This window comes from Streptopelia decaocto (genome assembly GCF_964273445.1).
Source record: "Streptopelia decaocto genome assembly, chromosome: 13".
Classification (NCBI taxonomy): Eukaryota; Metazoa; Chordata; class Aves; order Columbiformes; family Columbidae; genus Streptopelia; species Streptopelia decaocto.
In genome coordinates, this window is record NC_138668.1 from 6056194 (window position 1) to 6081197 (window position 25004).

General features: G+C 50.7%; 4 protein-coding genes across 5 annotated transcripts; 2 read left to right on the forward strand and 2 right to left on the reverse strand.

The window, feature by feature from the left end:
• The first annotated feature begins 338 nt into the window (after positions 1 to 338).
• NDUFB10 (NADH:ubiquinone oxidoreductase subunit B10) lies at positions 339 to 2308 on the forward strand. 2 transcript variants are annotated; one of them, XM_082064954.1, is made up of 4 exons: positions 339 to 552; positions 1095 to 1233; positions 1813 to 1952; positions 2108 to 2308. In XM_082064954.1, exons 1-4 carry the CDS (start codon positions 405 to 407, stop codon positions 2206 to 2208), a joined length of 528 nt encoding a protein of 175 aa, XP_081921080.1. In that variant the 5' UTR covers positions 339 to 404; the 3' UTR covers positions 2209 to 2308. The 2 variants fall into 2 exon arrangements, with proteins under 2 accessions (XP_081921080.1, XP_081921081.1); XM_082064955.1 differs by lacking the exon at positions 339 to 552 and adding an exon at positions 665 to 702 and having other exon boundaries at positions 1069 to 1233.
• A 468-nt stretch (positions 2309 to 2776) lies between these two features.
• Positions 2777 to 5724, reverse strand: RPS2 (ribosomal protein S2). The gene is made up of 7 exons (XM_082064953.1): positions 5535 to 5724; positions 5272 to 5361; positions 4707 to 4814; positions 4017 to 4190; positions 3780 to 3939; positions 3237 to 3328; positions 2777 to 2900 (listed from the first exon to the last, which is right to left on the reverse strand). The coding sequence occupies exons 1-7, from the start codon at positions 5688 to 5690 to the stop codon at positions 2820 to 2822; spliced, it is 861 nt and encodes a 286-aa protein (XP_081921079.1). The 5' UTR covers positions 5691 to 5724; the 3' UTR covers positions 2777 to 2819.
• A 1177-nt stretch (positions 5725 to 6901) lies between these two features.
• TBL3 (transducin beta like 3) lies at positions 6902 to 17160 on the forward strand. The gene is made up of 22 exons (XM_082064120.1): positions 6902 to 6985; positions 7114 to 7165; positions 7252 to 7344; positions 7564 to 7611; positions 7909 to 8050; positions 8556 to 8640; positions 9035 to 9202; positions 9501 to 9576; positions 9968 to 10064; positions 10481 to 10677; positions 11028 to 11169; positions 11551 to 11609; positions 12131 to 12234; positions 12900 to 13050; positions 13194 to 13424; positions 13801 to 13871; positions 14420 to 14576; positions 14978 to 15036; positions 15519 to 15622; positions 15862 to 15933; positions 16641 to 16799; positions 16926 to 17160. Exons 1-22 carry the CDS (start codon positions 6942 to 6944, stop codon positions 17036 to 17038), a joined length of 2424 nt encoding a protein of 807 aa, XP_081920246.1. The 5' UTR covers positions 6902 to 6941; the 3' UTR covers positions 17039 to 17160.
• Positions 17161 to 17664: 504 nt separating this feature from the next.
• NOXO1 (NADPH oxidase organizer 1) lies at positions 17665 to 22079 on the reverse strand. The gene is made up of 8 exons (XM_082064681.1): positions 21945 to 22079; positions 21418 to 21498; positions 21232 to 21307; positions 20571 to 20751; positions 20144 to 20337; positions 19808 to 19921; positions 19459 to 19576; positions 17665 to 19230 (listed from the first exon to the last, which is right to left on the reverse strand). The coding sequence occupies exons 1-8, from the start codon at positions 22008 to 22010 to the stop codon at positions 18591 to 18593; spliced, it is 1470 nt and encodes a 489-aa protein (XP_081920807.1). The 5' UTR covers positions 22011 to 22079; the 3' UTR covers positions 17665 to 18590.
• Positions 22080 to 25004: the final 2925 nt, after the last annotated feature.

Below are 25004 nucleotides of genomic sequence, written 5' to 3' on the forward strand. Positions count from 1 at the left end.
GGAAACAGCCTCAAGTTGCGCCAGGGGAGGTTGAGGTTGGATCTGGGGAACAACTTCTTCCCCAAAGGGCTGTTGGGCATTGGAACAGGCTGCCCAGGGCAGTGGTGGAGTCACCATCCCTGGAGGGGTTGAACAGACAGAGATGAGGTTCTCAGGGACGTGGGGTAGTACCGGGGTGGGGTGACGGTTGGACTTGATGATCTTGAAGGTCTTTTCCAACCAAAATGATTCGAGAATATGACTCCAGGCTGCGGCCTGGGGAGGGCGCGAACTACATCTCCCAGCATGCAGCGGGCTGAGCGGCGCCTGCGCAGAGGAGCGCGCCCTGACCCCGCGGCGCCGCCGCTGTGCGCGGTGCCGCCATCTTGCCCGTGCCGCCCGCCGGTCCCGCCGCCGCCGCCGCCATGCCGGAGGACAGGGACTGGGAGGCGTACAAGGTGCCGCCGACCCGCACCCCGGTCGTCGAGAGTACTACGTCGGTGCCCAACCCCGTCACCTTCTTCCAGGCCGTCTTCGGCTATGTCGTCGAGGCGCCTGTCACCTTCGTCCGAGGTACCGGCGGGTCGAGCCCCTGCCCCGCTCCCGGGGACCCCTTAGGGCTGCTCCGCGGGGCGGGTGGCTGCGGGAGCCCGGCCGGGACGTGGCACGGGGACACGGGGACACGGGGACAGGCACAGGGATGTGGGACTGGCACGAGCACAGGTACACGAAAGGACACAGGGACAGACACAGGGACATGGGACACAGCCAGGACACTGGGACAGACGTGGGATACAGAGTGGACACTGGGACATGGGACACAGCGCGGACACTGGGATAGACAGGGATGTGGGAGACAGCATGGACATTGGGACAGACACAGGGACATGGGACACAAGGTCACAGCATGGACACTGGGACAAAAACATGGGACACAGCATGGACACTGGGACAAAAACATGGGACACAGCATGGACACTGGGACAAAAACATGGGACAGACTCAGGGACACACACAGCAGGGCACATGCGGCCAGGAACCCCGAGTGGCCACCCACAGCCCCAGGCTGAGCTGGCTGGCGTGTGCCAGCTGTGTGACCACGGGGCTGTTCGCAGAGTGGATCGAGCGCCAGCAGGCCAAGAACAAGTTCTACTATTACCACCAGAAGTTCCGCCGTGTGCCTGATCTGAGCGAGTGTCTGGAGGGTGACTACCTCTGCTTCTACGAGGCTGAAGCGCAGTGGAGGAGGGACAGGTACAGTTATCACCCAGGTGTCCCACCCCTGAGAACTGCAGCAGTTGGCTCAAACTTACAGCATTTTTGTGGAGTTTGGGGTGTTGGGGCAGCAGCTCCTGCCCCCCATTACCAACATCCATTCCATAGAATTCCTGAGTTGGAAGGGACCCACAAGGATCATCAGGTCCAGCCCGTCCCTGCACAGGACAACCCCATGGTTCACACCATGGGTCTGCAGGTGTTCTCCAAATGCTTCTTGAATCATGTCAGGCTTGGGGCCATGATACCTCCCTGGGGAGCCTGTTCTAGTGCTCCAGCACCCTCTGGGTGAAGAACCTTTTCCTCAGGCCCAGCCTGAACCTCTCTGGCACATCATCTCACCATTTCATTGCCCAGCTGTCCCCTGCACACACCCGAGCTGAGCCAGGTGGCTTTAGGACATGTGCTTCTGCCCTGCCTGGTCCCTGCAGCACTGCAGGACCCACCAGGATCCTGGCACAACCCCAGAGCTGACCTTCCACAGGGCATCGTTGCCCCTTTGTTAGCTTTTCTGTCATCTCTGGGCTGTTATTGCATTTGGCATCATCCTCCCCGCAGGATGGTTGATCAGGAGATCGTGGAGATTGTCCGGGAGCGGCTGGGCGCCTGCAAGCAGAGGGAGGGACCCAACCAGTTCCAGAACTGTGCTAAGGAGATGGAGCAGCTGGTGCAGGTCACCAAGGCCTACCAGGACAGATGTGAGTACAGATGTGCACACAGGACAGATGTGAGCACAGCAACAGCCTGTGCGGCTCCAGGGAAAGGGGGTTTTAACCCACCTCCCAGCCTTCACACATGACACAGCTCTATTTTTAACTGCTGAGGGAGCCTCTTCATTTACTTTCTTTTTTAGATGGTGATCTTGGTGTCCATGGCAACGCAAGGACTTGCCTGATGAAGCAGAAGCACAGGATGATGGAGGAGAGGAAGGCACAAGAAAATGCATCACAGTAGATCTGAACGGTTAACGCTTCCCTCCACAGTGCTCATCTGATACCGCAATGTTGCATCTCGGATGCTGTTACCTCAATAAACATCTGCCACACAGCTGGAATCTAGACTAATCCTTTGAAGAGATGTGCAAACAGAATTCTTCCTTTTTCAGTTCTGTGTTCAGCTTTGAATTCCAGTTGACTGCTACGGTCCTCTGAACCATGGCCAGCCCTAACTCCAGTCACACCAGCTGCCTTAACTGGGATTTCCTTCCCTTCAGGACCTGTCCCCACCTCCACAAACCAACAAAACCTCCTGTGCAGCCCAGCACTGGCAGAGAATTCCCTCCATGGGACAGCACATCATCCTCAGCGCTGGTTCTACATCCCACTTAATACACAATTAACGAGTATCAGTACAATGTGAAATTCCGTTTCATCCCACAGATGTTCAGGCTCTGGCCCATAGACACCAACCTACTCAAATCCCCAGCAGAGATTCAATCCATCTGCCCAACGCATTAAACATGCCATCAAACCAATTAAGCATCCAGTCAAACCAATTAACCATCCCATCAAACCAATCACTATTTCTTGTTCGCTCATCACTTTATTGTCTTGGACAAAATCCACTTAAGTTGTTGCCACAGCAGCTGCCTGGGTTCTCTGCACCGAGACTCTGGTGTGGGTCTTGGCCAGGTGATCAGTGAACTCCTGCAAAAATAGAAGAAAAACAGCATTTTCTTAAGCCACAATCATGGGTTTCTTAGCACTGCATCCCTTTCCAACAAAGTGTGTATATGCAGGCTGCAGTGGTTCAGATATAACTTAGCTTTACTTAATATTTTGAAGTTCTCTTCCTATTTCCTTTGCCCACAAAATGCAATTTTTAAGTATTATTACTCAAAAATGCATTTTGATAAGTCACATTCTACTTGCCTGCAGTTCTGCTCTCCCCTTACTACACCACAAATTATTGGAGTAAAGCATCAGAACTTTACAGGGTGCAAAGAGTAAGATGTGAGCTGCAAAGCACAGCCATGCTCTTACCTGGTACGGAGACTTGGTGAACACTGTCTCTTTCCAGAGATCTGGGGTCAGGTAACTGTAGGTTTTGGAGATGGCATCAAAGGTGGCTTTTGCTAGGGACAGGACACAAAGGTCACGTGTCACAGCGATGATGAAAACCCACTCACTGGGACCCGCCCGCACAGCTCCACATGTGTGGGGTTCAGGAGGAACAGGGAGACACAGCGGGGTCTCTCCAATATACACACAGAACTCAAGTTTCTCTCTCTCTCCAGTTACGACAATTACACTACTTCAAACAAGTGCAATCGCGCAGATTGGGAGATTTTAGTATCGCTGCATATATAAAAAGACAACTTCTTGTCATTAACTTTCACAGAACTTCAGTATCACATACAGCAGGTCTAACCTGCATTAGAAAAGGCATCAGCCAAAGTTTTTTGCTTTACTTTGACACAGATTTAAAAGCACACTACAGAAATGGGTACGTCACATCCCTGCCACTGACAAAAACGGCAACATAAACAGCAAGGTCACAAGACAAAAACATAAAATACATCTTACCGAAGTTGCCAAGGGTGGCAGTGCAGCCCCTGGCTGAGGTGTAACAATCGTCGATCCCGGCCATCATCAGCAGCTTCTTGGGGACAGGGGCAGACACAATCCCTGTGCCACGGGGGGCCGGGATCAGCCGCACCAGGACAGAGCCGCACCGGCCGGTGACCTGCATGGACACAATGGGTCACAGCTCCCAAAAAAGCCACAATAGCCCAAGTCCCAAGCCTGGGCAGCCACCCTCACCTTGCACGGCACCGTGTGGGGTTTGCCGATCTTGTTCCCCCAATATCCTCGTCGTACAGGTACGATGGATAATTTGGCCAGAATAATTGCCCCACGAATGGCCGTGGCAACTTCTTTGGAGCATTTGACACCGAGACCAACATGGCCGTTATAGTCCCCAATGGCAACAAAAGCCTGGAATTGAAATAAATATGTTTAGCAGCAGCTGCGCTTCACAGGACTCCAAACTCGGTTCCTTGGGGTCTTCTCCTGGGACAACTCATGGTGCAAACAGTCACACCTCACAGTTCAAAAGCTCTTTTTCCCCCCAGAGCTCATTCTTGACTCAAAACCAGTTAAACAACTGGGATTCCAATCTCTGCTACAGCCTCAGACTGGTCCAAAGTCCCAATATATTTCCAACCAGCATTCCCTATTGACAGGTAAGGCTCTCTCCCCTGAGAAGCCAACATTGCCACACAAATGTGACTTAAATTTTGTGCTAGGGCTGTTTCAAGGAATGTTTGAATGTATTGCTAGGATTTTAAAGCCAATACAAAAACTCTGTAAGCTACACAAGCCCATCTCCACACCAAAATATTTACTACAAAGAAAAATAAAGGTATTTGAATTAATTCATCAATATAACACCAAAAACCAAAAGTTAACACACAGAGTTTTCAAGGTGAGAAAAGAGAAAAACAAGGTTACCTTAAACCTGGTGCGCTGGCCAGCACGAGTCTGCTTCTGCACAGGCATGATCTTCAAAACCTCGTCTTTCAGAGAGGACCCCAGAAAGAAATCAATGATCTCTGACTCCTACAAGATTCAGTCATTTAATCACATGAGTCCACACTTTTTAAACAAATTGAACACAGCTAGTAAGGCTATGACAATTCAATCCTATACCAAGGTGTTTAAAGTAATTGCTACTTAAACATGTTAAATTTTGCAGGCATAAACTTATTCTAGCTTGTTAGGCAGCCCAACATGGCAAGTTGAATTTTTTTTTCCTTCCACCAAGCAGAACTATTACAGAAACACTTGAGCAATATGTTGCCATCTCCACACAAGTGGGACTGCAACACCCAAAACCCACCACACTGCATTACAGTGACTGCATCGGTCCTGTGTCTTTAACCGAACATCAGTTGCATCTTTAATGGAAACACACTCAACCTAAGTGCCCTCAACTGCAAACACAGCAACTACTGGCCATGTTGTAGTCTAGATTAAGACCCAGCTAGACATTACTTAGACTGCTATAGAAACTCACCTTGATAGGAAGTGAGAAAAGATAGATTTCCTCAAGAGACTTGATCTTCATATCCTTGACCAGGCGACCAAGCTTGGTGACAGGAATCCACTAAAAAAGAAACCCGTGGATAAGGGTCAGCAACAGCTGCCTGCACCTTACGGGAACAAGCTTCAGGGCCGGCCCCTCACCACAGACTCCCCCTCCACCCGGCCCCGCTCCGTCCTGCTCCAAACCACCAGGATCGGCCCCACATGGCCCCTCCAGCCCCAGGACCCACTTACTTCCTTGTCCTCGGCCTTGCCTCCACGAGCTCCACGGCCTCTTCCTCGGCCCCTCCCGCGGCCGCGCCCGCGGCCCCGCAGCCCGGTCCCAAAGCCGCCGCGGAAGCCCCCTCGGGCCGCTCCTGCACCTCCCGCAGCACCGGCGTCGTCCGCCATTTGCTAGAACAGAGACAGGCGTGTTAGCCGGGACACTGCTCCGGGAACCGGCGGCAGGGCCCGGAGACGACCGATGCGGCCACCCCAGCCCGATGAGAGCGGATGGACCACGAGTCATCCCACCATCACCACCGCCACACTTACGTGTTCCCTCAGGGTAGAAGACCGCGCCTCCTTGCCGCCCGCAATTTATAGGCCGTGGAGTCTCGCGAGAACACCGCCTGGCTGCGCCAGCCCCGCGCGCTGAATGAGGAATACACCGCGGTGCAGAGCGGCGCGTTCCGCTCGCTTATACAGGGTGCGGGGCCGGCAGACCTGGCGGCCGCCGTGCGCATGCGCTGGTCTGCGCATGCGTATATGATGGGGCGCGCACGCCTCGACCTCTTAGTGTAAGGGGAGTCGCGGGTGAGTGCGGTTGGTTGTGGTTTTGTGGGGCATGCGGGGTTTCCCCCGTTCTGTGCTCTTAAAGTCTTGAAAAAGACTGGTGTCTGGGCTGGCGTCGGGCGGGCAGGGGAGGGTCGCGTCTTGGTGGGGTTGTGTTGACTGGGGGCGCCAGGCGCGGGCTGAAAATCACTGGGGATCTGTTGTGGCCCCCGGTGAGATAACCGCGCCAACAGCATTGGGAACATTAAGCTTACTGCCCACGGTGATGCGTGGGGAGTGAAACCCATGTTCCGATAACCCTGTGCCGAGCAGGTGCCGGGCCCGGCGCGCCGGGTAACGCGGTGCTGAGCTGCCTTTCCCTCGGCAGGTTGGATCCGCTGGGCCGTGTCCTCCCGAGCAGGAGCCGCCGGTCCCGCAGCGTGTCTACAGAGCGATTCCTCTGCTCCCTGTGCCGATGAGCCTTGCAAAGGGGGTGTTGTAATAGACGATTCAGTGATGTATTTTTATATACAATAAAAGATGAATTACCCAAAAGCTGGCTTGTCAAGTCTATTTGTTGTTCCCACTGCCTGCAAATCCTGCTTTTCCCAGTGGATGGCACTGAGAAATCGCTTCCTTGGGGTGAGGGAGCGAATGGTCGTCTGGAAAACGCCTTGGAGCGCTGGGCAGCGGTGCGGATCTGCTCCGGTGCGGATCTGCGCCGGTACGGGCGACTCCGGCCCCGCCATGGGGGGGGGCGAGGAGGCGGCGTGGCCGCTTCTCCACACCAAATATGGCGGCACGTCACTTACGTGCGCCGGAAGTGGCGACCTTCTCCCGTAGCAACCGGGGAGCGCCGGAAGCGGCCGGCACGCGGAGCGTCCAGACATGGAGGCGGCAGTGGCCGTCAGCCCCGTGCGCTTCAAGAGCAAGTGAGGAGGGACCGGGCCGGGCCGGGCCGGGCGGGAGCGGGGGTGCTGCCGGGGCCCCGCGGCCGGGAGCTGCCGGGCCGCCGCGGTTGTGGTGTAACCGCCGCTCTGCGCGTCTCTTCTCCCCCCAGCTACGCCGTGTCGAGGAAGATCGAACCTTTCTACACAGGGGGACGGGTCCAGGTAACGGCCGAGCTGAGGGCGAGGGGCGGGAGCAGGACCAGCCCCGGGCCCGGCACGTTCCCGGTTTCCGTTCCCTTTATCCCTAGATAACCCGGGATGGGAAGTTCATGCTTTGCCCCTGCGGGACCCGGCTGAACGTGATCGATGTGGAGACGGGGGCTCAGCGCAGCCTGCAGCAGGTGAGCTCTGCCCTGCTGGGGGTTCCTGGGTGTTTTACCAGCGATCCCAGGAGCCAGAACCGGCGGGGAGGGCAGGGCTGGTTTTGAACGCAGATAGACAGCGTTTGTGCTGCCCCTGAGTGCAGGTGGGAGCTGCCAGGCACCCTTGGCCTCGCTAGAGGAGGGAGCTCTGAGAGCACTTCACGGGTGGTTTAACTGTGAGGCTTTTCATTTTCACAGGATGACGAAGAAGAAATCACCTCGTTTGCTCTTAGCCCTGATGACGAGGTACGTGCTTGTTTTGTGCTTTTCTGCACTGCTCTGTCAGGCCTCTCTCTGAAGCTGGTGGATGCTGGAGGCTGCTCTGCCTGGAAGGGCCCTGCAGCTCCAGAGATCTCTGCGGATCCTCCCAGACGCTTCCCTTTGTCTCCTCTTCTGGCTTTAAGTCAGACAGAGGAACGCTGAGAGGCTCAGCTTCAAGAACATCGTAGCAAACAGCATTTCTGTGCTTTGTGTATGGCACTGGAAGAAATGGGTATGCAACTAGTAACTAATTACACTTTCCTTCACCTTGCTCTTGCGCAGATCCTCGTGACAGGGAGCCGAGCGCTGCTGCTGAAGCAGTGGAAGTGGCGAGAGAATGAATGTGTTCGCACGTGGAGAGCCGTGCACGTGGCGCCAGTCGCCAGCATGGCCTTTGACTCCACTTCAACGTTGCTGGCCACAGGTACGGCCCCATTTTGGTGTCATGCGATGGGGGTGACACCGAGTGGCCTTTCATGTGACTAATTTAGCTCAACGCAGCCTGAGATAGCAACCTTCTGGATTCAGACACAAGCAGAAGAGGTTTTGCTTAGATAGAAGTGGCACGTTGACAGACAATGAGGGAGCCTTTCAATATTCTATCTAAAATATACTTAGTAAAATGGTGATGAAAATCAGGCTTCTGTGGGACAGTGTGGCGTATTTATCCTGGTGCAGAACTGGACTCCTGGAGATGGAGAAGGGCAGGTGTCACCTGGAACTTAATTGTACTTCACATGTCTCATCTGGGCAGTTAGCTCCCTGAAACTGTGAACTGCTCCATGAGCTTCTCTCTGTGTGGGTGGTTGTTCCCATATTCATTTTTCTTTCTGCTGCCTTTGCAACCCATGACATTTTCCAGTTGCCGGTATGTTGGACCTCCTGTGTCTCTCTCCCTCACAGTTCATTTTTTTATTCCCTCCTCCCAGGCGGCTGTGACAGCACCATTAAGATCTGGGATATGATCAAGCAGTACTGCACGCACAACCTGAAAGGATCCTCAGGAGTTGTTCAGTAAGGACGGGTTGTATTTGTCATTCGCTGGCATTAGTGTGATGCTGGGATTGATGTGAAATGTCTCGAGTTAAGGAAATGTAAAGGCCCGTTCTGGGCTCTTCTGTTTCCTGATTTTTGAGATGTCTAGTGAAGGAGGAGGGCTCAGAGTGACTTTATCCCAGAGAGGAAAGAATTTGAATAAATTTGTTGGGATGTAAATGGAATATCTGTGCTTGCGAACTGATGCGCTCCAAGAACATAAGGGACTGACAAAGATCAGCTGTAAATTTTGTACAAAGAAAGTCGTAGTATAAATTCGCATCAACTGATCTGCCAAACCCTTTGTGTAGAATTTGTGTTTATTTAAATATTTGGCTCATTCCAGAAAGTTAATTCCTTTCTTTCTGTCCAGCCTTGTTGAGTTCCACCCTGATATCTCTCGTCTGCAACTTTTCTCCTCCTCGATTGACTACAAAATCCGCATCTGGGACCTGAAATCCAGCAAATGTGTGGCTGCCCTGGATGGTCACTTCAGCGCTGTCACCTCACTGGCGTTTGCTGATGGAAACACGCTCGTTAGGTAAAACCTCACAGAGTTTTAGCCTTTTTCTCCTGTTCACCCTGCCCGGGACTGGGTGTTTCTGTGGGCGCCGGGCAGGTTCTGGGAGGGAAAGGGCTGTCACAAGTGTTCAGTCTCTGCTTGACTAAACAAACGAGTCACTGCAGGTCTCGGTGCTTGTGTTTCTGGCAATATCCTGTGCTGTCAGGTGGAAGGCTAGTGGTATTTTTTCACGTGGGCATTTTCCCACGTTTCCAAATTTCCACTCAGAGCCCTAGTTGGAAGGATTTAGCACTGAATCTGCTCTTTTAACTTGCAGTTCTGGCCGTGATAAAATCTGCATGGTGTGGGACCTGAAAACCAGAGAAAGCAAACGAACCATCCCTGTCTATGAGGTGAAATCACATTTCATTTCTCTGTTTGAGATCCTTTGCAGTCCCCAGATCACAGTTCCTGTGTACTGTGAAATCAGGTTTCTCTCCCTTGTACTTTCCAGAGATCTTAAAACTCTGTGTCCAAAGCTAGTTCTTTTCTGTCTTTCCTTGTTTGGTGTGTTCATGCCTGGGCATTTTAAGGAAATACATGTCACTGCTGCCTCCAGCGCTGTCAGGGAAGGAAGAACAGTCATGGCAGAGCTTTGTTCTCTTGTTATATCTTGCCGTGCTCAGTCCGGGCAGTGGACTGTGGGGTGTGTGTGTGGAGGGTATGTGGCCCTTGCACAGCTCTGGCTGCTGAAACGCGGCTCTGGTCCCTTGCGTTCAGCTGGTGTTTGTCCATCTCTTGCAGAGCGTGGAGGCTGCCATCTTGTTACCTGAGAAGGGAGATTTCTCGCAACTGGGCGTGAAGAAACAAGGGTTGCACTTGGTCACAGCTGGCAGCAAAGGTGAGCGTCCTGGCACGTCGCTGCCAGGTTTGGAGGCTGAGGAAAGATGAGACTTTAGACACCGCATTACTGTTATTCCTGGGATGTGTTTTCTTTGTGTGGCAGAAGGTTTGGGCTGAACTCCTGAGGGCTGGAGCCTTCTCCTGTGTCCGTCTGACATGAGCGGGTGAGCAGGACTGAGCAGACATGCTGCAGAGTTTTAACTATGTGTGTTTTCAAACTGAAAAAAAGTCTGATTTGGGCTGAAAAGAAGCCTTTTGGCCTTTTGTGCCACCGTGACTGGATTTCTTCGCAGCCCTGCTTAAAGCTGCTTAGCTTTTTCTAGCAGGCAAAGCCAGCTTGTTTTATATTCTTTGGACAATTACTGTCTAAAACAGTGACTCTGACCAGATAATTTATATTGTTGTTTTTGTCAGGTGTCCTGAAAGTGTGGGAAGTGGCCACAGCTGCCTGTGTGTTCACCCAGCCCGTGCCCTTTGAGTCGAAGGAGGAGGCGAGTGAGCGCAGCCTCACCCAGTGCATGTTCGTGCCTGCAAGAAATGAGATTGTCACTGTGTCCGTGGAACACAACATTGTTTTATACGATGCTCAGACTCTCCAGCTCAGGAAGCAGGTAACAACCTTCCTTTATCCGTCACCGAGGGCCAGCTCTGGCGCTGGTGGAAGCTTTGTCTGGGTGTGCACTGCTCTCTTGCCCGTCCTTGAGCTGTTCTGGGTTACAAACCAGAAAGCCAGTTTCACTAGTGGGGTTGTTGGGAGGAATCTTGCACAGACACAAACACAAGAAAAGGAAAGCAGAGCAGGCATCACCAGAAATCCCTCCCATGCTTATGTCTAACATGATTTTTACGTGCAGTATTATGTGAAGGGTAACAGTAGTGTGGTCTCTCTGAACGTGATGCCATTCCGTACTCTAACCAGCTGATTCTCCCCGTTAAACTCTTTATTTTCTGCTGTCCTCAGCTCGCAGGGTACAACGACGAGGTTCTGGATGTGAAGTTCGTGGGGCCGGGTGATTCTCACATCGTTGTGGCCACCAACAGCCCTCAGCTGAAGGTGTTTGAGCTGGCGACGTCACACTGCCAGATCCTCTATGGCCACACAGGTGGGTGAGCTAGAGTCTGGAGTCCTCGAGTTCCCTCTGCAAGGGCATCGCAACAGGTTTTGAAGTCGGGTGAGGGAAGGATGTATTATACTGTGCTCATTTTGCAAACACAAATTTCCTATTTCTGGTCTGTCCGTTCAGTCCCTTTCACTCCCAGTGAGATCAATTAAATTGGAGCTGAAGATGTATGTGAGTGTGAGCTCCGAATGCAGTTTTGTGTGCCATGAGCAGCCCGTCACCTCATGGACATGTTGTGTACCAAACTTGTCCCCCAGTCAGTAGGCGCTGGACTCGTTATTAATTCACACATTTCTATTGTCTGATTTCAGTATTACTTTGCATCCAGCTGTTTTGTTTGCTTGTTTGTTTTCTTCTATTTAGAAACAATTCTTGCTTTGGATGTCTTCAGAAAAGGCCTGATGTTCGTCAGCTGTGCTAAGGTGTGTTAGTTTACTTTATTTAATGAAACTCTTCATTTCTGGTGATTTTTATGGGCAGGGTTGTCATATTCCTTTCTTGTGTTCCAGAAAAGGATTGTGTTCAGACAGAATTCCTGTCTGCTACATCCCTCAAATATAAGGTTCTTCCTCTGTCCCTTTTTAATGTTGTCCTTGGGGAAACGTGGTTGATTATATTTTATTAGCCTGAAAGGCCATCTCTCATTCTCCAAGCGTCTTGCTCTTGCATTAGAGTTCAGCGATGTCACTAGTGTGAGACTGCGGAGCTGTGTCCAAAAACCATGTTGAGAAGGGTGCCGACTGCCCCGATAGACCCAGAACTAAACCTCTGCACTGGAATCCCAGCACACAGCGTTCCGTGTCCACCCTCACCTGCACTGGCCAACGCAGGCAAAGGTTCAGGCTTGAAAATAAGTGAATAGTGAGGATCACTGATGTGGTGAATGCACAGGGAACTGATCACTTATCAAAAAACCACAGCAGTTTGTCCTCTCCCGTTACAGGACAAAAGCCTTCGAGTCTGGCGGATGAACAAGGATGGAAGGGTGACCTGTGTTGCCCAAGGACTGGGCCACGCGCATGGCGTGGGCGCTGTCTCTTGCTCACGGTAATAAAAATCAGACAAGGGTTTTACCTTTGCATGAGTCACAGCTGTGTTGCTGATCTCAGGGTGAATGTTTCAGTGAGTGCCAGTCCCTGCTCTTTGCTGTTTCTTATTCTTGGGCCCAGCTTGTCCTGCTGCTCTGAGTTTGAAGGAAGGATGATTTCTTTTTTTGGATGTGCATCTGTCTATCCTTAAATTGTAGAGTTCGCATTCTTTGTTAGTCTAACTCCTATTTGCCTTAAAGAACAGCAGCTGGGTAAGTTGCAAGATAAAGTCTGAGTGATCTGAAGAGGAGGGTCATTGAGCGAAGGGAGTGTGACTGTGAAGGTTTTTGCTTGAATAGCACGTCTGTCCATCAGCTCTTCTCCTTCCTTCATGTTACCTGACAGTCTGCAAGCCCAGTATGCCTGTTTGAGAGCTGCAGAATCCCTTTGTTTGTAAATGAGGAGAGCTAGCAGCACTCTTGGCTAGTGCTCAAATTGCTGGAGGTTGTGCCAGGGGCCTAAGTAAGATGGAAGACAGCTTGAACAAACATTAAAGTGCCGTTTCACATCCCAGCAGAGTGACTGAGCATGTGTAGATCCTGCTAGGGGAGGAGAAGCCTTTTGTTCTGTGTAGCAGAAGCCACTGTGTTCCTTCCTTACACTTGATGTTTTTATTCCTTTCAGACTGAAAGAAAACTTCATAGTAACCAGCAGCCAGGACTGCACGATCAAGATCTGGAATATCCCGGAATCCCTCACTTCCAAAGGAAAAGCAGCCTTGATTTCCAGCCCAGAAACCCTTCACGCAAAAGTGACTGAGAGGGGTCACAACAAGGTAATGCTCCACCTGACATTAGAACCTATTTTTAGTAATTAAATCTTTCACTCTTGTGTTGTACTCTACATTTATTACTATCTGACAGTGAGAGCAAACACTTAAACTGTTTTGCGCTCTGTGTACTTGTGTGGCCTCTCCAGGACATCAACAGCGTGGCTGTTTCTCCAAACGACAAGCTCATTGCCAGCGGCTCGCAGGACCGGCTGGCCAAGCTGTGGTCCTGCTCCGATTGCTCTTTGCTGGGCGTCTTCACTGGCCACAAGCGCGGAATCTGGTGTGTGCAGTTCTCCCCCGTGGATCAGGTCTTGGCCACCTCTTCAGCAGATGGGACCCTGAAGCTTTGGGGTCTTCGGGACTTCAGCTGCCTGAAGGTAACAAGAACTCTGACTGCCCCTTGCTCTGGGCAACCCTTGTGTGTTGTGAGGATTGATTAAAACTGCTTCAAAAAACTATGTGCAGGTTAGTGCAGCTGAAAATGTAGCAACGTGGCTGTGCTGAAGGAAGAGCTGTCCAGGTCCTTGGTCTCCAGGACCTTGGATGTGTGAGCCGTGAGGCAGTGCCAAGACACGAGCATCTGCACAGCGCTCGAGGGATCTCTCTTTCCAGGCTAATCAATGAGAAACATGGTTGATCATATGGAAAAAGCACATTCATGCTATTGAAAGAGAGCAGGCTTTGCCTGGCAGCTGTGGCCGTGAAGGAAAACCACATGTGTAAATCCCAGACTCACTCTTTCCTGTTTTGCAGACCTTTGAAGGTCATGACGCCTCTGTGCTGAAGATCATTTTTGTAAGCCGAGGAGCACAACTGCTCAGCAGGTGAGTGCATACACCAGGAGTCCAGGGGAAGATACTAAAACTGATCAGAAGAGAAATCTCTCAGCTGATAACAGCAGCAAGGGGGAGGAGTCTTGTGATTTAGTTTTGGAAAGACTGATAAGAAGAGTTTATGCCAAGCTTTCTGCAGGGGCTGATTTATCTTCCTTTTCTCTGGTTACGCTGTGAGTTCTAGGTAACCGCTGTGACATTGCTGGGTTGGTGACACAGACTATAGTTAGGCAGAGCCTAAGAGTACATCTCACCCTTTGAGGGCAAAGCAGCCAGTGCTAAATGGGTACTGGTACCTGGAAATACGACCAGGGCATAGGAGGAATTCCCAAAAATAATCACCTAAAGGAACGCTGGTAGTGCTGACAACTCCCTCTTTGGAATTCCCAAGCTCTTTTGACATTTTTGGTTAGTTCTGCTGTTTGAAAGGTATTGGAATGGAACAAGTTTATCTGATGTTTGAGCTGAGGCAGAGCAAGACTGGATCGATGTGGTGAGTCTCTGAGTTAAGTTTGTTGTGTTTCTTTCTCTTCCAAAAGCGGTTCTGATGGTCTCTTAAAACTCTGGACAATTAAAACAAATGAGTGTGTGAAAACGTTAGATGGTCACGAAGATAAAATCTGGGGTCTTCACTCCAACAAGCAAGACGATATGGTTGTGACAGCATCCAGCGACTCATGCATCACGCTGTGGAAGGTATGGCGGAGTCTGACCATGGTTCCTCTCTGGGTTAGAAATCAGAATTCAGTTGGAGAGCTCAGGATCCCAGGGGCTTGTTCCTGGCTGTTCCAGGATGGCACGTGCTCTCCTCATTTTCTGCACTCTGAAATCGGGTTGGTGAGGCTTATCTTGGGGCTTTGGGCTTTTTGGCCCTACTCTCTTTCCCCAGTGGATGTTATACAATGAGCTTTAGCAGCCCGCCCAGAGCGGGTCTTGTAAAGGTGCTTTGGGGCGAAGTTGCGAGTCTCTGGATTTAACACTTAAGTTGCTTGACATTAGAGATCTTGCTGCAGAAATTGGTTTCCTAAACACTTCATGACTAAAAATTAATCTGTGTTAAAGCAAGATTTGAGAAGGTTAAATTCTGTTTTTTATAGGATGTCACTGAAATTGAAGAGAAAGAGGCACAAGCTAAACAGGAGGAGCAGATAATGAAGTAAGTTGATCCTGTGCAATAAGGAACTATGAAAAGCAAATGCTGTCTAGTGAGACTGTCCACGCCTCGAGCCACCCAGCTCATCAGAATACAACATCATGTTGCTATTTAAGGCTTGTCAAGTCACAGTAATCTCTCCTTTGTAGTTTAGTTCCTGCAAAGCCTGGCTTTACTGTCAACTTGACAGTTGATTAGTTTCGTGTTTGTGTGCTGCTCAGATACGCAGAGTCAAACCTCCAAAAACTTCTTTCACTTTCTCCTGCTTCAGCCAGCACAGGATGGTTCAGGGAACCCTTGAACGTGCCAGGCAAATTATCTGCACAATTAAGGTGCTGAGGCATTCACTGGCAAGCCATATTTACTAACTTCTTGGCATTAAACCTCTGCACACTATTATTGCAAAATCCACTACTTTCTGTACAGCATTTTCTTCCACCAATCAATCATTTGTCTCACTCTTATGACCCTGATTTGTTTTCCAGAGAGCAAGAGCTTTCTAACCTGCTTCATGAGAAAAGGTACCTCAAAGCTCTAGGGCTGGCAATCTCTCTGGATCGTCCGCACACAGTGTTGATGGTGGTCAAAGGTGAGTCCCTCGTGTGCTCTGAAGGAATTATTCTGTCCTCTCTGCTTTCCAGAACGTCCTTCCATGTAAACAAAAAAGCTACATAGTCTAATTATCTGAAAACTTTGGTTTTCCTTTTCTCGTCTGACTCCTGTTTTCCTCAGTGAAGTCACCCCATTAGCAAACGTTCTCCCTCTCTCAGCCCATGGGTGCATGTTATGGACTCTCACAGGGACTATTTGTTTCTTTTTTTTCTGCAGCCATCCTCAAGGAAACCGATGGGAGAAAGCACTTGGAAGAGAACATTGTTCGGCTACGGAAGGATCAGAAAGGTTTGTTGCAACACGGTTTAAGTGCTAAAACCTTTCAGGTTAGGGGCTGGTTTTCTCAGATTAAAAGAAGAGTCTCCCTAGACTCTGCGTTTAGCATTGGGCTCCCTCCAGTCTCGAGCAGGACTGCAGCTCAGGGACAACTTTGTTACGGTGCCGCGCGTGGTGCTCACCAGCACCTGCTCTGAGCTGCTGCAAGTGTCTTTGTGTGAGCGGTGAGGCTGGGAAAGCCGCCCCCTTGTTCAGGATGTACCTGGGACAGCTCAAGAAATGGTTCTGTGCACAATTTTTCTGCCCCTCTGGGTTCCTCAGTCATGGTGTGCGGGAGCTGAACCACTCTGTAAGATAGATGAGATGTTTCCTGACTTGGCACCTTGCAGGTCCTGTTGTGATAGGAAAAGGGGTGGTGGTTTTAAATTAAAAGAGGGGAGATTCAGGCCGGACACGAGGAAGAAATGGTTGCCCCTGAGGGTGGTGAGAGCCTGGCCCAGGGTGCCCAGAGAGGTGGTGGATGAACCATCCCTGGGATGAACCATCCCAGGCCAGGCTGGACGGGGCTCTGAGCAACCCGAACTGGTGAAGATGTCCCTGCTCATGGCACTGGGGCAGCTGGGAAGGTCCCTTCAAACAAACCATTCCTTGATTCTGTGACGTCCCACATGCCAGTGCCCACGGCATGGCCAGTGTGTACAAATGTCCTTCCTCCCCAGAGGCGCTGTTATCGTTCCTGGTGACATGGAACACGAACTCTCGAAACTGCCACGAGGCCCAGGCTGTCATTGAAACCCTCCTGAAGCATGAGGCGCCGGATGAGCTCCTACAGTACTCAGGCATCAAACCCGCAGTGGAGTCCCTGCTGCCATACACTGGTGAGTCACTGTGGGGAGGAACCCAGGCTCTCCTGTCTTGGGAATATTCCCCATTTGCTTTAGTCTAAAGAAAGACTTTTGCAGCCCACTCTGCTGAGTTGTGAACCTTTGGATTTCTCCTTGCAGAGCGGCATTTCCAGCGGCTGAGCCGGTTGCTCCAGGCCTCCATGTTCATCGATTTCATGTGGCAAAACATGAGGCTGGCTGATGCAGCCCCACAGGAGGAGGTGACGCTGTGACCCCCCTCCCGCCAGCTGCTCTGTCCGGAGGGGACACTCTGAACTGCTTCCCTACCAGGTACGGCAGCTGGAATATTCCTGTATTTTATAATAAAATTTTAAAGTTTAAATTTCTAAAACAAGTTCAACATTGAGTGTCCTTGGGGATTAATGAGAAGAAGCATTGTTCCTCTGGCCAAGCTGGGGTTTCCCTTTGTATTTTCATACTGTGCATTTTGAGGCCCAGACATTTAAACCACGCTTAGTTTGGAGAAAAGGCAGAAACCTGGCTCTAAACAAGCAGTTGGTCTTTACTGGGGATTTAAAAGCTTTACAGAGTTGGGAGACACGACTGGGAATGTCATATCACATCCCAAAGCCCAGCCTAAGCCGTGTGTGCTCATCAGTGTTCAGGCACTGAGTTTTGTCTTTGTTTGGGCCAAACGCAGCCCAGGCCAAGGCAGATCTCTCACCCATTGGTGCCTGGCAGGGAGATAAGCACAGTTTCAATTCCGCAGCTGGCAAATCTTTAAAGTATAAAAATCAAGCAGCCTTTGTAGGTATTTACATGTGTTTTATTTCAGAGACAAAAACATATAAAACTTAGAACAATGTAAAAATGTCACAAGTTGGTTAAATTGCTTGTTTCAAAAGAAAGTAATAGATACCTGGGAGAATAATTAAAACTAAAGGTAGCAATCTGTATAAAAGTTGACTTTTGCTATAACTAATTTTCTAATTCAGTTCTAGCAAACAAGTTTAGGATGAGAATTGCCCTCGGTTTCAGTAACTATCACACCCCTGGAAAGGGGAGTGTTTTCTTCGTAAAAATGAGCTCTGTCCCCCTTACGCAGCTGGGAGACAACCCGTCCTACAACCACAGTGTTTCTGGAGGGAACAGTCAAAGGTGAAGCTCCTGGCTAACAGGGGTTTTTTTTTGTTCTCACAGCCATTCAGCAGGTCCCGCTGATTCATGTATCTGTCCAGCTCTCCACTAACCTTTAAAAAAAAATCCAACCAAAACCCCAAACAACAAAAATCAAATAATTTTTAAAAATGTATAAAATAGGTGGTTTAGATAAATGACATTCACACAGGTGCATCATCCCACAGCAGTAACTGCAGCTCTGGGTTTCCTGGATGATTCTGTCCCTTCCTGGGTCTGGGTTTCCCTCCGCAGCACTCGGGAGTAATGCAAGAACTACTAGGAAATGTCCACATATCACATTGCAGGGGAAAAACCTGCCTGAGGGAGTACGAGCTGAATCCCGCGTCACCTCGAGACGACACGAGAGCTGCCAGACCCGCAGCTGCTGCGACTCCCCTCAGCGGCACACCCCAGTTCAACCACTAAACCCTCCGCTGAACTCCAGTAAAGCCCCTTCTGCCCCCCAGCCTCCCTGGGGAAGCCACTGCTCGAGTCACTGTTCCCCAGGGAAGCGATGTTTGCACGTGTGTCCCTGGAAGATGACAGTCCCAAGCCCTGACGTTGCCCACAGACATTGGTGAGGAGGGTGCCCAGTGCTCAGTCACAGTGCTGGCCCAGGGCTGGGTCCTTGTCCCCCTGGGGACACTAGTGGACATTGGGCAGAGGGAGCAGAGCCTGGAGGGCCGGTCGGGAGGATGACTGCTGCACGGCTCGCTTGGTGATGGTACTGCACTTCTGGAGGATCTCGTGGGCCGAGGGGCGCGCAGGCACCTTGGGGACACAAGCGGCCAAGTCGGGGTCAGGGAGGGAGCAGCTGAGATCCACTGTGGATGACTCCACAAAGCCAGAGTCCTTCCTGTCCTCGGGGGTGAGGCGTGGGGACTTGGTGCTGAGCGTGGCTGAGTCGTGGCCCTGGGGAGAGCTCCTGCCCTGCTCCACCTCAGGCAGAGATCGGGACAAATCAGGTTTCCAGCCCAGACGGCCATCCTGCTCGCTGCTGCTCCCTGAGCTGAGGGATGAGCTGTCCAACTCCAGGTCTGGGGTGGAGCTGACCCTGGGCAGAGACCTTGATCTGCTCCTCAGAGAGTTCCCATCCTTGGTCTCCTCAGGGGAAGAGCAAACCTGGACCCTGTGCTGTCCCGTGGGCGACGGAGCCATCGGGGAGGAGCAGAGGTTGGGGGTGGAGATGTTGAGCCCGGAGTTCATGATGCTCTGGAGCTTGTGGTGGGGATTCTTGTAGGGCTGGAGGCACATGGAGGGCAGGTACCCGGTACAGCTGTTGTAGCTGAGGAGAAAGGATGAAAAGCAAGACTGAAAAGAGCTCTGAGCACCCAGGGGAGCTGGTGAGGCCTCGGCCCGGGCAGTGCACGGGGCAGGAGGAATGGGGAACCACTCTGGCCAAGGACAGTCAGCTCAGGGGGCTCCTCTACACCCTGCCTGGGGAGAGCGGGCAAGAAGCACCTGCAGCTTGTAACCGGCTCCCTCAGGAGTGAGAGCTTCAGATAATCCTTACCGGATCAGCCACCAGCCGTTGTCGGATTTCCTGACCACCTCCACCACAACGCCGTTGTTCAGCGAGAGCTCATCTGCCTTCTGAGCCTCATAGGCCCGCACAACGAAGAACAGGCTGCCTGCAGAGAGAGGGAAGTTGGGTTTGCTTTGCAGAGAAAATGTCCCCATCCCTGTGACAGAGCAGGAACGAGCGAGAGATGTAGAGCTGGTGTCCCTGGAATGATTTGCACAGGTGATCAGAAGAATCACAGCCCCAGAGATCCAAGCAGTGGTTGAAGTGGTGGGTTTTTCGCAGAACTCATAATTTTGAAGGAGGAACGTGGTGTCCCAGGAATCAGACACAGACTTACCCTCCTCGTTGGAGCTCAGGGCGTTCTGGATGTCCCTGTGGATGTCCATCTTCTCCAGGTAGGAGGCTGGGAACCACGCAATCTGCTTGTCTGCATTTTCTACCAGCCACCACCCTGCAGCAAACAGAAAATAAAAAGGTTTTAACAGCCTGCAAGTAGACCGATGACCTTAATCCCCTGAGAATATCGTTCTTTCCTTGCATGTAAATCCAGGCGAACGCAGGACATACAATACAAACACCCCGCGCACCCGCGATGCTCCAACCCAGCACTTGCCAAGCTGTGAATCAATCTGCACCGTCCATCCCGAAACTGGAGAATTCCCGTCACACGTACCCGTCACGTCCTTGATTAACACTTCAACAATTTCCTTCGTAGAGACTTTGAAAGGCTTGTTCTTGGTGTCCTTGGTTTCGAAGGGCTCGATGCAGCGGTAGCTCTGGGACGCCTGGGGATGGGTGATATGGGAGAGCTGCTGCTGGGACCGGCTCTGCTTTTCCCCTCCCATTTCCGAAGGCATGATAACGACACTGAAAAGTAAAGTTTCAGATTGGTTTATGGAAAACTCGCACGGAAGGTTGAATTTAGTATTAATTTTGGTAAAATCGTCTATGCTATAGGCTAAGAAACGACATAAACATGCATTAAAGCATTCAGGAGAATCTCCCTGGCATTAACAGTTGCTTCTTGTCTACCCGTATTCTGTAACATTTCTGTTTCATGAAGACACATACAAAGAAAATACACAGCTATGACTTCATACCTGTTTTCAGGAAAGGAGGGATCCAGGTCTTGGGTCTGTGCCTTGAAAAACTGAATTACATCTTCCCCCTGGGAGATTTTAGGGTCCGTTTTCAGCAGCTTCTGGGAATACATTTCCAGCAGTTTCAGAACCTCCAGGCACCTGTTCGGCTTCCTGCTCTTCCTCTGCTTCACGTTTGCATCTTTACAATAACGAGCAAAGTTATTGTAAGACACAACGGATCTGGGTGCCCTGAGAGCAGCATCTTCTGCCTGAACACGGGGGCGTCCTCACCCCCCACCCCTCTCCGCACAAACCCAAACTAAAAAGCCGAGACAGCAGCTGCCTCAACCTCCCTGGCATTTTTAATAGCGCCTGATACAATTTTTGAATAGCTGCGATTTTTATTTATTCACATTTAAATGTTGCAAGGAGCTCTGGGCCACTATTTAAAGTGTAATGTTAATTTACCAAGTGCAATTATCTATTAAAAATAAGTCTTTCTGAGCTGTTTTAAGTCTGTAATAAGCCCAGGCACACCGATGTAACCCACAGGACCATGGAGCTGTTAATCTGTGCCAGGGCAGATCAGACTCAGAGACCGAAGCCTGTGTCACCGGTTCTGACTGTCCCCAACTGCTCTGTCGTGGTGTTTGGTCTGTCAGAGTTTTGTTCTTCTCACCTTTAAAACTGGGAATTGTTCGGTCCGATCTCCTGATCGAGCCGCTCTCGATGGGGAATTTTCTCTTCAGCTCTTTCTACAAGGGGGAGGAGAGAACTGTGAAGTTCCGCAGCCCCAACACATGGTTGGGCTCCAGCCCCCTCCCCGGGGACAGGAATCCTGTTCCCAGGGACATAATTCACTTACATGGAATCTCTTAAAGTCTTCAAATGTCCGGTAGATGAGGATGTTGTTCTGATCTGACCAAGACACAAACATCATGTAGTTCTGGAAAAATGAAAGGGAAAAAAATACATTTTTAAAAATTGCAGTGTTCAATACTGGATGATTTCAAGCAATCAATCGGCATTTGCCAAGACCTGAGGTTTCATTCTGGCTTTGGGCTGTGAGACTATCACATTAAAAAATTGAATTAAACATTAGACCTACAAGAATATTTCCTTAATTTTCTGGCCCCAAATGGACAATCATTGTTGAAACCAGAATTTTATGACCCTGTGAACAGAAAGACAGCAGAATTCAAGATAACTGTTTTGTTATTATAGTAAGCCCATTAAAAAACAAGTCCAAGAGATGCCCTGTCCTGGATTGCAAGGCTCTAATCCCAGCGCTGTGGGGGAATGAGCAATCATACCTACCCCTGTGTAAGTAACCCAAAAAGCCCTCTAGTTTCCCAATTTGTAAATAATATTTAAGGAGAAAAATTAAAGTACCTTCTGCTTTCTGCATTGCATCAAGCCCACAGCCTTCACATCCACCGGGTACCTGCTGCAGCTCATCCTCCCTGTTCCTCTGGCTCCGGGGCAGCTGGAGGCCGAGCAGGGATGTGTGATGATGTGCGATGATGTGAGATGCAGCTCCGCACACGCCGCCCGCGGTTAAATGCTCCAGCGCGGGAGGCAGGACCCGGGCGTTCCTGCGCTTCCTCCTCCGCCCAGTCGCCCTGGCAGAAATTCCGGAATTTGGCAAACTACCGCATGCCTTTTACCTACTCCACTGCTTTTAACATGCAAATCTGCCCGGGTGCAGGTGACGGGGGCAGAGTTCAGAGCTGAGGAGATGAAGCTTGTTATCTCATCCTCGCTAGAATAACGAGCCTGAGCTGGTTTATTGTCCCGGGGTGTCAGGGGGTCAGTGGGGCAGCAGCTCTGGGACTGGGTGTGTTGTGTTTGTGGTGACATTGCACTGACCTGCCCATCGGAGCTGCTGCAGCTCGGGCTGCCCCCACACCAGTCCCGAAAACTGGTTAAAAACACAGCTTGTGGTAAAGCACAAATCAGGCACAACTGATGTGTGTGCTGGCTGTTAGGAATCTCTTCACTGCTTTGTCCCATCTCTAAGATACTTTAAATGGATTTCTGGGAGCTATAGCAATATTTGCACTGTCTCAGAAGTCAGTGGGAGATGCTGATGCCAATGCTGCCGGAGCAAAGCATGAACTAACCCATCACCCAGGGTGTAACTGAAAAATGTCCCAAAGCTTCTCAGGTGTAAATGTGCAATGAAGACCCAGGTCCCAGCACCCTGTCCCACACTGAGTCGGGTGTCTGTGCCCCCCAGAGGTGACCAGCAGCTCCTCACAGGAACCAGCTCATTGCTGGACCTGTCATTGCAGCCCTGGACAGCACTGAACTGCACCTTGTGCCTCAGGTTGCAACCTGGCATCCCTGTGATCAAACCGCCTTCTCCATCCTCCCTCCCCTTCTTCTTTGATGAAGACTAAATTGGATCATTATCGTTATTGGAGCCCAGAGGCTCAGCCCTGCCTTCCCTTTCATTTTCCAGTTACACCTGGCTGCCGAAACCCCTCAGCAACAGCTGCGGGGGATTTTTCATCTACCAAATACTGCCCCAGGAGCTGAACAGGAGGCCAGACAAGATTCCTTCTGGATGGCCAGAGAATGCAGTGGCTTTGGTTTCATGAGCATGTGAGGCTGCTCCTGCACCCCAGGGCAGCAGTTTCTGGGAACAAATGAAGTGGTTTTGTTGCAGTTTAGTTGAGCTATTGCTGCTGGATACCTGTCCTCTGTTGGGAAGGGAAAATTGTTGGTCCCGTGCATGGGTTCAGTGGGAAAACCCCTTCGATGGCATCTCCAAGGCATTTCCTGGCATGGGACCAGATTGAGCTGCCCCAGGGGAAGATGATGCAAAGCAGCTCAGTGCCCTCACCAGCCTGAAATCGGCCCCTCCATCCCGCTGCTCCCACAGCGTCCAGCAAAAGCACGTGCTCATAAATCTACCTGGTTCAGAAAGCAGGGGTTTATGGAGAGAGAAAGTCGTGGTTCCACATCAGCAAGTACCAAGGGTGTTGGAGAGAACAAGGAGAGCAGGAAGCAGCCCTGGTTTTGCCAGTTTCCAAAGGCTTTGCCGTATTTTGCCATTCTCAGGGAATTAAAGCAGAAGGGGGACGTGGAAAACATAATGAAAAGTTACAACAGGACGGTGAAACTACACGAAGGGAGGCAAGTGAAGAGCCAGCCGTGTGGTTTGGAGGGACGATTGTCTGGGGGAGATTGGTTGGCAACAGGGATCTCAGACAAAGTAAGGTATGAGCAGAACCACTCAAAACTCAATAATTAGTTGTTATCGAGAAAGCCTCTTGCAGCAGCGAAGGTCACTGCGATGCACAACCAAGATGGGTACAGATGGGTAACTGGGTAGAAGAGGCCATTAATTCTACTTATTTGCTGGCTGTATCTGAGCACAAATAAAAAATAAAAAAGCTAACCAAAACGCCCTTTTCATTACATTGTCATGTTTACTTTGTGTCTTCCGCTAATTCTATACCACCCTGCCATAAACCGGTACCTCCTTATGTGTAATTCTTAATGGAAGGGTAGGAGTGGTGTGCCCGGGAAACGTAAAACTCCACACGTATCGCTGAGTGCTGCTGTTTCATCATCAGTACCTATTTACATAGTTTCTGAGAACAGCAGTTGCTTTTTTCTTTAATCTTTTACAAGGTACGAAGGAGATAATAAATTAACAAGTGATACATAGGAGCGGACTATCCAGCTTTCGCAAGACTGAGGAAATATGAGTTTTCCTTCCTAATAACTGCAGTCATTTTGCAACCTGCTGCGAGGAAGCCATGTGCACCTCACCGAGCTGGAACTCCGGGTCCTGGCGCCATGGTCACCACCATGCTTTGGGAACATGAAATCCTGCTTGTGTCACAGCCAGTGACCAAGTCACAGCAGAGTCCCTGCCCCACATTGCCCATGGGCTGAAGGACAGGGTGGGACATCCTGTGGCTTCTGGGAGTCCCTGTGGCCACCCCGGCTCCGCTATTTCCATCACAGGACCAGCTTCCCTCCAGCAAGTATAATGTGTCCATGAGAAATCAACACTGAGGGTCTGGTTTTCATTTCAGTATGGATCAGGAATAACTTAATCCAGTGTGTTTAAGCAGATCAGAGTAGCCACAGTGGGACGAGTGCCTGGGCCAACCCTTCCCTGCATCTGCCCGGAGCCACAAGTGGAGGCTGAGCACTCGGGGGGGGCAAAGGCTTTACTGGCTCCACCACAGCTGTTTTCCCAGTCCAACAAGCAATGCTCTTCTCCCAAACTCACACACATGAAAAAGAGAAGGAGCCATGCTATGAACAGCCTTTACCATGTCCAGAAGTTGGGTCTGGGCTGGTTAGTGAGCTGGACATGTCTGGGACTCTGCATCACACGTTTCTTTAATACACCCAGCACAGGAAGAGCTGGTGCTGGTCAGACTCACTGACCGGGGAAAAGCAAAGAGAGAAAAAGTCCTTAAACCACCT

What these genes read in the sequence shown, in the direction of transcription:
- NDUFB10 (XM_082064954.1), top strand. Translation starts at nt 405, where the DNA reads ATGCCGGAGGACAGGGACTGGGAGGCGTACAAGGTGCCGCCGACCCGC. An exon ending in GCCTGTCACCTTCGTCCGAG is followed by an intron (nt 553 to 1,094) that starts GTACCGGCGGGT and finishes GGCTGTTCGCAG; the next exon opens with AGTGGATCGAGCGCCAGCAG. An exon ending in GCGCAGTGGAGGAGGGACAG is followed by an intron (nt 1,234 to 1,812) that starts GTACAGTTATCA and finishes TCCTCCCCGCAG; the next exon opens with GATGGTTGATCAGGAGATCG.
- RPS2 (XM_082064953.1), bottom strand. Translation starts at nt 5,690, where the DNA reads ATGGCGGACGACGCCGGTGCTGCGGGAGGTGCAGGAGCGGCCCGAGGG. An exon ending in GCAAGGCCGAGGACAAGGAA is followed by an intron (nt 5,362 to 5,534) that starts GTAAGTGGGTCC and finishes TTTCTTTTTTAG; the next exon opens with TGGATTCCTGTCACCAAGCT. An exon ending in TGCCACCCTTGGCAACTTCG is followed by an intron (nt 3,329 to 3,779) that starts GTAAGATGTATT and finishes TCCTGTCCCTAG; the next exon opens with CAAAAGCCACCTTTGATGCC.
- TBL3 (XM_082064120.1), top strand. Translation starts at nt 6,942, where the DNA reads ATGGAGGCGGCAGTGGCCGTCAGCCCCGTGCGCTTCAAGAGCAA. An exon ending in CTCTTAGCCCTGATGACGAG is followed by an intron (nt 7,612 to 7,908) that starts GTACGTGCTTGT and finishes GCTCTTGCGCAG; the next exon opens with ATCCTCGTGACAGGGAGCCG. An exon ending in CTCTCCAGCTCAGGAAGCAG is followed by an intron (nt 10,678 to 11,027) that starts GTAACAACCTTC and finishes TGCTGTCCTCAG; the next exon opens with CTCGCAGGGTACAACGACGA.
- NOXO1 (XM_082064681.1), bottom strand. Translation starts at nt 22,010, where the DNA reads ATGAGCTGCAGCAGGTACCCGGTGGATGTGAAGGCTGTGGGCTTGATG. An exon ending in CCCTCCTTTCCTGAAAACAG is followed by an intron (nt 20,338 to 20,570) that starts GTATGAAGTCAT and finishes TTTACTTTTCAG; the next exon opens with TGTCGTTATCATGCCTTCGG. An exon ending in AACGGCTGGTGGCTGATCCG is followed by an intron (nt 19,231 to 19,458) that starts GTAAGGATTATC and finishes CTTTCTCCTCAG; the next exon opens with CTACAACAGCTGTACCGGGT.